The sequence below is a fragment of the Sceloporus undulatus genome, chromosome 3 (genome assembly GCF_019175285.1).
Source record: "Sceloporus undulatus isolate JIND9_A2432 ecotype Alabama chromosome 3, SceUnd_v1.1, whole genome shotgun sequence".
NCBI classification, from domain to species: domain Eukaryota; kingdom Metazoa; phylum Chordata; class Lepidosauria; order Squamata; family Phrynosomatidae; genus Sceloporus; species Sceloporus undulatus.
The window spans coordinates 153,130,743-153,143,180 of NC_056524.1; the positions used below are offsets into that span (position 1 = coordinate 153,130,743).

General features: G+C 39.5%; 1 protein-coding gene across 2 annotated transcripts in view; it reads right to left on the reverse strand.

The window, feature by feature from the left end:
* Window positions 1-12,438, reverse strand: part of DLG5 (discs large MAGUK scaffold protein 5) — a 158,207-nt gene that overhangs the window by 68,530 nt on the left and 77,239 nt on the right. For both annotated transcript variants that reach the window (XM_042459194.1, XM_042459193.1), the window contains exons 4-5: window positions 7,890-8,033; window positions 5,178-5,361 (exon numbers count right to left, since the gene is read on the reverse strand). In XM_042459194.1, the coding sequence (XP_042315128.1) occupies window positions 5,178-5,361; window positions 7,890-8,033 (328 nt within the window). The remainder of the gene's footprint in view (window positions 1-5,177; window positions 5,362-7,889; window positions 8,034-12,438) is intronic.

The window sequence follows — 12,438 nt, forward strand, 5'->3', positions numbered from 1 at the left end:
GCTACACCTGGATATGTTTTATTTTTTTGAATATGGTTCATGTTACTGGTGAGATACACTGAAGATTCTCTTTTCTAATACTGAGTGTAGTGAGTGTGAAGAGGAGAAATAAAGGCACCTTCCAACTAAAATGAAAGATTATTAACCCTTCCCCTTGAGCATTCACCAATGAAAGCCCTCTCTCAGGCAGAAGCAAACAGGGGGAATATATTCCCTGCAGACCATCCCAGTGAAACATGGAGCACCAAATTCTGCTACAATTTTTAAACTATCTTCAAAAACAACTCTATATAAAGTGCACTGCAATATTCCATAGCAAAGCACATATGGCAAGAGCAAGATGTGCATCCAGGAAAGAGGAAAACAGCTGTTATAAAGAGACACAGATGTATAAAAACATCTTGCTAGTCAACTACTACCAGAGCCTCCAGTAGGAAGTGCTCGATCTAAGAATAAACTGAAACTACAAACCTGAACATAATGCTATCTAGTACAAGAACGACCTCAGGCCTGATCAGGGAAACCCAAAAGGGATGGTAATAGCAAGACCCCTCTGAAGAAATTTGTCAAGAATACTCCACCATAGTTATGCTTTAGGGTCAAACTTAAGGTTCTAAATCAGAAATGATCTGAAGACACATAACAATAACAAGAGGAATGTTCACCATATCCACATCTCATGGATTTCTTCTGTCGTGACTGATTTGGTTTTAGTGAATTTTCTCACATGCAGATCACAACAGAGTCTAAATGCTGGAATAAAGTAATGCTACTCCTTGGGCTGGTAAAAAAGAAATCGTGATCTGGTGTCACCAACATATTACAACACCTCAGTCTGAACTGTGGTAACCTATACATGCATACATACAATTAAAATACAACACGGACAAGATGGAACCTTGTACTACCTTACAAGATGGCAGAAGAGCAGAATCCATACCACCCTCTGAAAACAGTCAACTATAGAAGAGAAGGCCATTCACAAAATAGTTTATTTGTATGTTGCATCTACAAACATCAGTTTACAAACAGTATTCACCATTGAACTTAAATAATACAACATGTGTTTTCCTGATGTCGAGGACTCTGTTTTACTAATTGCTGCCATCTTATAATTAGATAGTCCTTGTTGAATCTACAAGCCAGTCTCTCAGATAGAATATGAAAGGGATGATTTTCATACACAACTCCCAGACCAACCTCTAATGCCATGATTGGCTTTTTTAAAATTTCCATGACAACCACAGATCTATGCCATATAGGAACATGAGCTGCCTTTCACTGAATAATATAATCCCTACATTTTGCCCATTATTGTTTACTTTGGACATCATCTTGTTAATTATATACACAAATGTAATAAGGTTTAAGCACATATAAGTCTCTTTTTGGGTGGGGTGCAGGGAGCTATTCTCTAGTCCAGCCCTTTGTAAATTGTCAAAAGTCTCCCCTGCCCAGACAGCTGTCAACCCCAGAGAAGGGCTACTTCTGCTTGCTTGTGGAGGTGGGACAGACTAGGGAAACAATTCAGATAATGAAGATGTAGCTGGTTTGGTCTTTTGCTCTCCCTGCTTGATCTATGATCTCGGCCCACGCCACCTTCCTCTGTGACATAGATGTTCTGCTACTTGAGATCGTTCTACATCAAGATACCAATGACTGAGTCTACAATCTTTTGCATGCAAAGCAGTTCTCCACCACTTCATTTCTCTTCACAAATGGAAAAACATCCATTCAATATAAGTAGTGTATTACATAACTCAAATATACCATATTTATTGGTTAGTTTGTTGATGGTCTGATTAATCTGTAAAATAAGTTGGTTTCCACCCATCTATTTGGTTATAATTACTCCTCTCACTTTTGAATACAGGCCTGCCATGGCACAAATGGGCTTTTGGTGTCAATGGTGAATCAAGCAGAAAGGATAGGTGACTGGAGGGCTGGATTAGTGCCCTTTCAGCTGCACAACCACAGAACTGTGATTCCACTTCATCTGCCATAGCTATATCATCTGGAAGCTGATCAAGTTTGTCATCTAGTAAGGCACTAGAGCTCTCTGGTTAAGTATTCTCAGTACACCTCCTTAAGTTGCAAACAGAACCTATGACTCTGAAGGCCAGGGTTTAGCTCAGCCATAGAAATCCACCGGGTGACGTTGGGCAAGTCACACTCTCTAAGCCTCAGAGGAAGGCAAAGACAAATTCTCTCTGAACAAATTTTGCAGAGAAAACCCTGTGATAGGATCTCTTTAGGGTAGCTGTAAGTAGGAAATAGCTTGAAGGCACAAAACAACAACAACAACAACAAAATTGCAAATCCCTGGATTCCATATATGTTGCAATTGCAGAGTGAAATCATAGCACTATAATTGTATAGTGTGAAAGGATCCTGGTGGCTCTTAACAGGTTCCACACTAGAACAATTTATGCTTGCCTTAAAAGGGAAAGATGACGCTATAGCAGCTTGAAAAATCTTTCTCAGCTTGAAGTGCACCTGCCATCTCTACAGATAATCTTCTTACTCAGCATGGCTGGCCAAGTCAACTTGAGATTTCTTCATCAAACTGATTCATAAACATCTTTCCACAATGAATTCACAACCTGCTATATAAGCATAATCACTTGTTTGACTTCACTTGGAACTATAACTGTATACACAGTTCAAGGGCAAATTAGATTATAAGGCTCAATTTCAATCTGTGTCCAAGTATTAAAGCAACTGTAAGGAGTAAGAACATGGCAGATGAATTCATGTCCGTCTTCACTAATGAAAATTAAGCTGTTTGCTGTCTGAGGTTAATCATCTAGCTTGAGAAAGATAAGATGTCAAAAGGCTGAAAATCCAAGCTTTTAAGCAGTAATCTGATTGTGTTGAAATATAGCCTTGCATGTAAACTCCATGTAATCCAGTTATTCTCCATCTAATTTCATCCAAACTCACAAAGTGGTAAGAGTATGAAACTGGGAGTAACAACGGCCTTGTTCCCACTATGATTTAAACTGGATTGTGATTCCAAATGATGCAGTTTAAACCACCATGGTTCCCACTTAATTCGAATCGCTAAAGTGATTTGGAAAGGGGGACCATGGATTTTACCCATTTAAATCCGCGTCAAAAAGACACTGGAAAAATGGGGTGTTTTGGGGGGATGAATCAATTTATTTAGAAATAAATTGATTCAGCCCAAATGGGAACCAGGCAGATTCAAATCAGATTTGAATCCGCCCTGGTTCCCACTGGGAGCGGCTTCCCCGTCCTCCCGGCCACACCTCCATGCCTGTTCTGTCCTCAGTCCTCCATCCTCCCAGTCTGCCTCTCTCCTTCCATCCCGACCTCTCCTCCGCACCCCACTTACTGGTATGGCCAGGAGGATGGAGGGAGGCATGGCAGGGAAGCTGCAGCTATCCCTTCCTGCACCGATTCTTGAAACTGACACAAACATAGTGGGAACCATTCTGTTTGCTGAACTGGTTTCAGGAATCGGTGCAGGAATCAAATCAAGAGGTAAGTGGGAACTGGGCCATAATAAAAGGTGAAAGCCTCCCTGTTCAAGACAGTAGTCATAAATATCATGTCTTCTTACTTCTCTACCATTTCCCCAAGAATATGAAATATTTATACATTTTTAACCTAGCTAAAAAAAAATCAGCATCCATTCATAGCTTTGTAAGTGGTGCAGACTAAAAAAGAACACAATCGTTATGACACTTCCCCCACTAGTACAACCAAAATATTTTATTTACACAGAATTCACTTTTGTTATATGAATTAGTTATTTTGTTGTTAAGATGTTCTATATAATCAAGACACATCCTCCTGTAAGTATTCCTTGACACACACACACCCCCCATGAAAGTGAAGAGTGGATGTCATACTGTTTTCAGATTGCTTCTCAATCACAAGATGGTACATGAGATTTACAGTGAAATTTAGAACAAGATAAGCCTAACAATTAGACACATTCAAAAATATGTTTATCTTTTACAACAGTTTTGTCTTCAAGAAAAAAATCTTTATCATGTTGGTCTGAAGTTCTACATAAATAAACCAAACTATGTTCAAATCATTCTGATTTAACAATACAGTAGTTCTCTGGTTCTAGGTGACAAGGTATAAAAAAGTGGAAAATGGGTTGGAAATTTACCAGTTAGTTGTTTTCTCCCTAAGCCAGTGGTTCCCAAATATTTTACCCTTGTGATCCCTTTACATCTACATATGGATGTCATGCTCTACCCCCATTCAATGTAGTATATTAATTAAAACATTTTTGTTTAGTTTGCATACTTTAATTCGCACATTTATGTATATTCACATTTTAATATTTTATAGGGAAATAACATCATTCAAATTAGAACAGTTTTAGTTAAGTAAATTCAATATTTAACTCAACATGTGTAAATTTTACACATTAGAAAAGTTTTGGAAGAGGAGGAGGGGGGATCAGGGACTCCCACGTTTTGCACCCCACCTTGAGCAACCCTCATGCCACCTCTGGAGATCGCACCCCACAGTTTGAGAACCACTGCCCTAATGTAACAGGAATCAAGGATGAAGAGAGTGCAAAGCCCAAATCCACACCCTGGTCAAATGCCAGATGTTGAATAATATCTGAAAAGCCTTTAAGGCTATACAGACTGACAAAGCACAGCTCCATATGTTGACATGAGACTTCAAACTACCCAAATACAATGTCTAAATCCAGCATTACCCCCCCATGTGCGCACACATACACACACCCTTTCCTTCTTCTCAGTGCAGCTCCCATCAGCAAATGGTTCTCATCCTAGTATCTTGTACTCCCTTCTTGAAGACCTTTCAAATCAGTACATTCATAGGGCTGAAAGTGATCAAAGGCTTTAAAAGAAGGAGAAAAACCCAAATACCCTGAACTGAAACCACAGAAATGAAAGAAGCCAAAATAATAATTTATCAACCCCCTATATCAGGAGCAACATTTTTTTAATAAAGTGACTGTTTCTAATTTATACAGGTAGAGCTCCACATCCATTTTCTATCATCTAAATAAATTAAGGAAAAGAAAAGAACTTCTGTGTATTAAAGAAATGGCAGGAAAAGAAACATCCCTGCAGTGCCCACAGTTTCTTGCAAAAGCAGAGCAGGGAGTGAAAAGAGAAGAAATCAGCAGATAAACCCAGCAGGCAAAGAAAGGCTACCTGCTGTTGTTGACTGCGCAAGTCTGTTATCTCTTTTTGGTCCTCATCGTGGAGCCTCTTCATTTCCTCACAGGACTGCTGGAGGTGATTGTGCTCTCGTACCAACTGACTGTTCTTCCGCTTCAAGGTGTCCATGTCCTCCTTCAGCTGGGACTGGTCACTCAGCAGACGACTGTGTAATGTACTGGTGAAGATAACAAAGGTTCAAAAGAAAGGCACAATTAATTGTTTCATTAAATATCCATAAAAGAAGAAGAAGAACTACAGGAAACCATCCAGACTTAGAAGGTTCTGTTAACTGAATACAGTATGAAAGTGTAGGAACCACTGGGAAATTTGGGAACTTGCTGTCCCAAGAAGTAACTTTACTAAATGCTGAAAACTGGCCATCATTCCAAAATGACTGCTCATGGAGATTGAGAAAGTGGAGAAGAGACAGAAAAGAAGGAGGAAGTAGCTAACTGGAAATTGTCTGTTGTGGAAGCCCTTTGTGCTGAATTACCTCACTTTTGTAAATGGTACCTATGGGTCACAGAGACCCGGGGCAGTCAGTCCCAATGTTGTGTTAGGAAGAACACTTGAATGTCTCCGCAGGGGCTGTGGCAAAATCCTCAGCCTAGCAAACATGAGCTTTAGTATGGTTTACATGGGCAGAAGCACTGTGTTTCTGCCATATTATCAGAAATTCTCCTTTTGTTCTCCATACTCTTATCTTGGAAGATTCAAAACAAAATCTTAAGATTGCCATCTACAGTAGCTGCCCCTGCTCCTCTAACACGAAAGACTTTCCAAGTAGAAATTCAGCACAAACATATTTTACCCTTTACCCACATTCTAGCAGAAGGATTCCATGTTTTATCTCAAGTCTGTTCAAAAGCACAGGAACAATTTTAAACATTGGCAACCTTAACAGGTAGTGTTGCTTTTTTTTTTTTTAATTCCTTGATGTGCATGAGTAATTTGCAGTGTTAAACTGCATGTTACTTTGTGCAGAAATTGAAATCAGATTGAAGGCATTTTATTTTCTAAATAAAACTAAATCTTTAGAAGCAAGTAGTCACACAGAGCAATATCACTGTGTTGCTTAGGTGGCTATGCTAGTGCTTTCTGCAAGCCACTGCTATCTGCTCCAGGGAAGCAGCAAATTATAAGCTTGAATTTTGTCACATTGAACTTTGTGGCCAAAGTCTGATGATGTGACTTATTGCCAAAAAAAAAAGTTTTAAAATCCATTCCACAGGGTATATGCTTGATTTCACACTTTGTAGTGAACCGAAAGAAAAAAATGTAAATTCAGTTCAGCTGTCAAGGGATTCATGTAACTTATCTTAATGAGCTGTTTTTGGAATCCAATGATTTAATCAAAAATAAAATCCCAAGAACAACAGAGAAACAGCTGTGATAGTTTTTTCGATGCTAATATCCTTTTAGGAATTCTAATTAACAAATCTTGTGGCTCAAAAGACTAACTGCAACCTACTAAACTACAGTTGACCCCGCCATTTGTTGGGGTACCCTGTGAAAACCACAAATATAAATAAATATCAATATAAATTCTGAATGCTATATTTTCCCCGAGAGAACACTTCTTTAGGAATCTCTAGGTCCTCCAGCATGACTTTATGATCAATTTCAACTGAAGGCTGACCAGATAATTGCCTTGGAGGACCTAGAGATTCTTAGGCAGAATATATGAATCAAATTTGCAAATCATCAAATCTGCAAAAGGGAAACCAGCAAATGTGGGAACCGACAATAGATGCAAGGAGTACACACAAAGACAAATAATACAGTTGGCCCTCCACATATACAGATCTGCATCCACAGATACAACCAATCACAGTTAGAAAATATTCACATTTAAACAATTCCAAAAAGAACACCTTCATTTTGTTGTTTTATATAAGGGACACCAATTTACTGTGCCACTACTGTATATATTTGATCACCACTAATTTTGTTATCCATGGAGGTTCCTGAAGCCAAACCCCAGCAGATACTGTGGACCCACTGTATATATGTCCAATAATATTTACATCATTATCCTTATGCTTGTTTAAGTAAGAGATTGAAAGGTGAAAAGTAGAATAAACATTATCTGAGTGATTGTCATTAATCAACAGGTAGCTGGATGGATTCATGCTTTAATGAGCTGTGCAACATATGAAGTCTTATAAGAAAACTTTATTCTCACTCAAGCCACAAGACAATGATGATTCACTGTAAACGTTTTGATGACTGCACAGTATTAAACACAACTATTAAGGTAATGATCACTGCATGCAATTTTTGTATTTTAGTTCATTGTCGCACACCGATATCATTCTTCTACACATTCAAACATGTGTATAATAACCTACCAACTGAAACAAAACCTCATACATCTAATCAAGTGTAGTGTAATGGTATCGTATGCCATCTCTGGCACATGTGCCATAGGTTCACCATCACAGCTCTAAGATGATGCTACTGCTGCAGTGGATGAAAAAGAAGAGAGGATGGGATGTTAGGGTGTGTTATATACTAGGCAAGGGGGGGGGCAGGCTAACGCCAAAACACCAACTTGGAAACTCTGAAATTTACACTGTGTAGGTGCAGTGATCCCATTATGTGTGAGTCACAGAGACCATTAAGAAGAACTGAAGTAACATAGCAAGGATACAGAGAGGATCAAAACACATGGTTGCTTTAATGCTGTGAGTTTTTACTTACTGATAGAAATCAGCCTCCTTGGCAGCTTCTTCACATCTTTTTAGTGTCTTCGTGTGTTGGTTCTGTAGAGACTGTAGGTCTGACATTGCCTTCATACACTGTATCTTCAATCGTTCATAATCATGGTTTGGCTTGGGACTGGGCCTACCAGAAAGAGGTACCAATTAATAGATGAGTTTTTGACCTTAAAATGACATGAATTATTATGCATTTTAAGTATCGGTTGTGGGGTGGGGGGAAATCTTGACTAAATATAGAACTTAAGCACTCTTTCAAGAACAGTGAAACATCAAGGAGGGGTTTTGTATATTTCTAAATATTATTAAGGCATCATAGAATCATAGAGTTGGAAGAGACCACAAGGGCCATCCAGTCCAACCCCTGCCATGCAAGAAATCTAAATCAAAGCCAATTGAAGGTATGCAAGTAAGACTCAGCAATACCACTCATAAAACCAAATTAATAGAAATACTTTTAAACACAGTTTTCAAAAATATAGCCATGAGCTGACATAACACTGCTAATGTCTTAACAATAGTAAAGCTATCAGGATAGAGCCACAAGTTCCCAGCACAAAACCTCCCAGCATGCATATACACACATTCTATTGTCAGTCTTAACAATGATTTAAGATTTGTTTGAGCCAATGCTAACAACAATTCACCTAACCAAGTTCCTTCTGCATCAGGATTTGTAAACAGTTTAAAAGATTGACTTCAAACCTTGATCAACTTACATGTACTAGCATTTTACAATTAAATATTAATTTGTAGCTGGCACTGACCAAAAAACCCCACAAACCCTACTTCCAGATTGCAAAAAAGTCTGTTTCTTGGTTTCAAAAAGTGCACACAGAATTTTGAACACTAACAGTTCTTGGAGGGTTCTACAATACTCCTTTAAAACAAAGTGCAGTCTCTGCATATACTCTATACCCACCTTATTTTATGCAAAAACAGTGATTTAAAATACTTCCACTAACAAATCTTGTTGCTGGTGGTGACAATGGCTGTGGGGCTAAACATATAGGTAGAGGAGCCCACAAACAGCTCACGGATCATGTATTGCCCACCCCTGCCCTATAAAAATATTATTTCCAGATCAAGATCCTGAAGGCCTGTCTTTCAAAATTAAAAACTTTCATCTCCATTCAAGCTAACAGGCATAAGCTACAAAACTCTTTTTATTGTAGACAGCATGAGTCATACATGAAGTCAAAACACCACATTTTGCACTACTATCAGGCAGAGTAATATATTAAGGTTGGTGATATCAGCTAAATCCAATGGGTGGTACTATCCACCTCATAGAGAGAATTCTGGAAAGACATAGGATGGATTGATTAAACAGATATTCTAGCCCAACAGATCTGAAACAATACCATCAGCCACTAAACCACTGGTTCAAATCACACAACAGCTATACAATCATTAAGAGCCACTCATTTAAGCATGTTATACCCAACCAAATTATGAAACACATTCTCACTTTGAGTTGGGAAATGGCAAGGTCTGAAAATGAGAAAGGCTGACTTTTTTTTTTCAACCTGATCAACAAGGACAGTTCTCATCCTGCCATCTGTCCCTTCTTCCTTGCTGAGCAGCCAACAGGACTGAATTGTTGTCAACTTGTCCTGACAATGAAGTGACACTCAATAAAGTGACACTCTTAGGCCATTATATCAATTTCATAAAAGCTCTATAAATGCTTGACCTAGTCCTGACTAAATAGTCTTAATTTGGAGTTCACTGGAAAGGCCTTGCAAAGTCAACTGTATTTAACTACCAGAAAAGTAGAAAGATTGCTGATTTCAAGTTGCACTGTTCTTGCAGCCTACTAGGATTAGGAAAGTAATAAAGAGGTCAGTGTTGATGACAGGGATATTTATTTATTTATTTATTTATTTATTTATTTATTTATTTTGGTTTGTGAGAATGAAATAATTATGAAGGGACCCAAAAAGATATCTCCATAATGGGGGACTAAGCATTAAAATGGCAAGTGAAATTCAATGTGAGGGATGCATATGGAAGCAAATAATCACAGCTTCACAAATACAGAAATGGTATCTGAGCAAAACTGACTAAGAATGAGATCATGGGGTTGTGTTAGACAGGTCAATGAAAATGTCAGTCCAGATCATGGCAGATATAAAAATGTAAAAATTGCAAATTCTATGCTGGGCATAATTTAAAAATGATATTGTTATACAAAACCATAATACAGTGCGCCCGCGTCATACGTGGATTTGAGCATATGCTCAAACCTGCGTAGAGGCACACGGGGAAGGGCATCCCATTGGAATGAATGGAGCATGCGCCCATGATGCGTGCGCACCACCGCGTCACCGCATGCACAAGCCCCATTCATTCCAATGGGGCTTGAGCATGTGCAGAATTCGGCTTATGCGGGGGCCCGAAACAGATCCTGAGCGTAAGCCGAGGGCGCACTTTACAGCCATATTTTGATACTGTGTACGGTTTTATTCATTGAACCTCAGAAAACAGACATCAGAATGGTAAAAGGTGCTATGGCCGTGCCCATGTCAACTGCTGGGGCTTGGCCCCTCTTACTGGCTCCATGCTGTGTCCACAAACAGAGTCAAACAGCTCTTGTACGCTTTGCCAACACAACTCTCTAATAACTCAACATATACGTCAAAAAGTTCAACCTAACAGTTTGTTTACTTTACCATGGGCTAGTCCCCACCCCAAGGCCACTGCTCTAATCCTGTGCTTCCACATTTAAGTCCAGAGAGAAGGGTAAGCATTTTCCTGCTGGTTCCACATTCTCCCCAATTGAAGGGCCAGGGCCGTGCTCCCCTCTCTTTCCTTCCACATCCCACCAAGCTGGATAGCAGGTTTCCAAACTGGAGTCATGACTTCCCACTTCTCAGCCAGGAAGGACTCCCCCCTGAGGTATTTCACACAACTCGCCTTCCACTCTCGAATCCCTTCCCTGAATGTGTCCCATGTTCTCCTGTCCAAGGGCGTCCGTGATCACGTTGTAAGACAGCTGTCTGGCCCTCACTCATTGGGACTAACTTTCCTGCTCTCACTCTTCCTCTGGCCACTTCACTCCAACCTTGCTTTCGATCTCGAGCTACCCTCCTCGACTATGCCTGTACCTCTCTTTTTATTTCCTTCTCCTTCAGCCCCACCTCCTTTTCCTTCCCCTCCCTTGGGTCCTCCACTCCCTGTCCTATACCTTGCTCTCCCCACCCTCTCCTTATTCTAAACCTTCCGCTATCCAGCTGATCTTCTAACTCTCTTCCTCTTTTGTCTAACCCAACGTTGCTCTCTCCATCCGGCTACAGGTGCTAGGCAGGGTAACCCAACTGATCAGTGGAGTGCAGCAAGTGCTTCATCAGGAAAGGCTAAAAAAAAAAGGCTGGGGATGTTTTAGCTTAGGAAAAAATGTGTATAAAGGGAGACAGATGTGTATAGAATCATGCCTGGTGTAGAGAAATTCAACATGAAGAAAATCCCACCACCATCAGTCATAACATTAGAACCTGGGATCATCCACTGATGGCAAATAGTGGAAGTTTCATGACAGATAAAAGGAAATGCTTCTTCACACATCTCATAATTATGTTATACAAGCAACAGGGGTTGCAATCTTGGACAGCATTAAAAGGAAACTGGACCAAGTTCTGGAAAATGTGGTTATCAGTGGCTATTAGTCATGTCTTCTATGTATTCTTTCAGTTCCAGAGTAATGAGCCTCTGTGAATCAGCTGCTGGGGAGTATGAGTGAGAGAGTGTTGCTGCATTCATGTCCTGCTTGTGGGCTTCCCACACGCAACTGGTTGGATGCTCTGTAAACAGAATGCTGGACTGCATGAACCTTTCATCTTATTTTAGAGGTCAGAGCAACTTTCTTAATGAGAACAAAATTTCTTGTTGCAATATTAAGTTTTCTATATTAATACATCAAATTGTTTGTTTAAAGCATAGCTGGCAAGGTTCAGCCCAAGGAGTTCTGAGTACCTACATATATTCATACCATAGTTCTGTCTTGAGACTTCTTAACCAAACTACTGGAAAGCCCTACTTTTCCGTGTTCAAAAGCCGAAGGCAGATAAACTATCAATTGGGCTATTTTAACTTTCACTAACAAAAACTGGTGACTTAAGATGTTCAGTTAAGATTAGAACTCCTGGGTGACTTTCAAAGGTTCCAGGGTACAGAGATATATAGGTCTCTTTGAAGGAACCTCAATATATGCCAACTGTATGCTTACAAAATACCATATGTCCCACTCCATAACACAAGGCAAGTTTCACTAATTATTAGGCAAAACTGAAGAACTGGGCATGGGACCTTTTTTCCTACAGCAGCAAACAAAAACAGTTCATGCCAATAACCAGAAAGATGCAGAAGACAAAGCCACTATATTGCAATAATTATTTAATTGATTATTTGGGGACATCTAGGCTATCATTATCAAGAAAGGTACACAGAAACCAAATTATAAAACATGTAAAGAAGTAACTGTCTCCAAACATTATTGTCTGGTGACAACATGTGAAACACACTAAAAATTA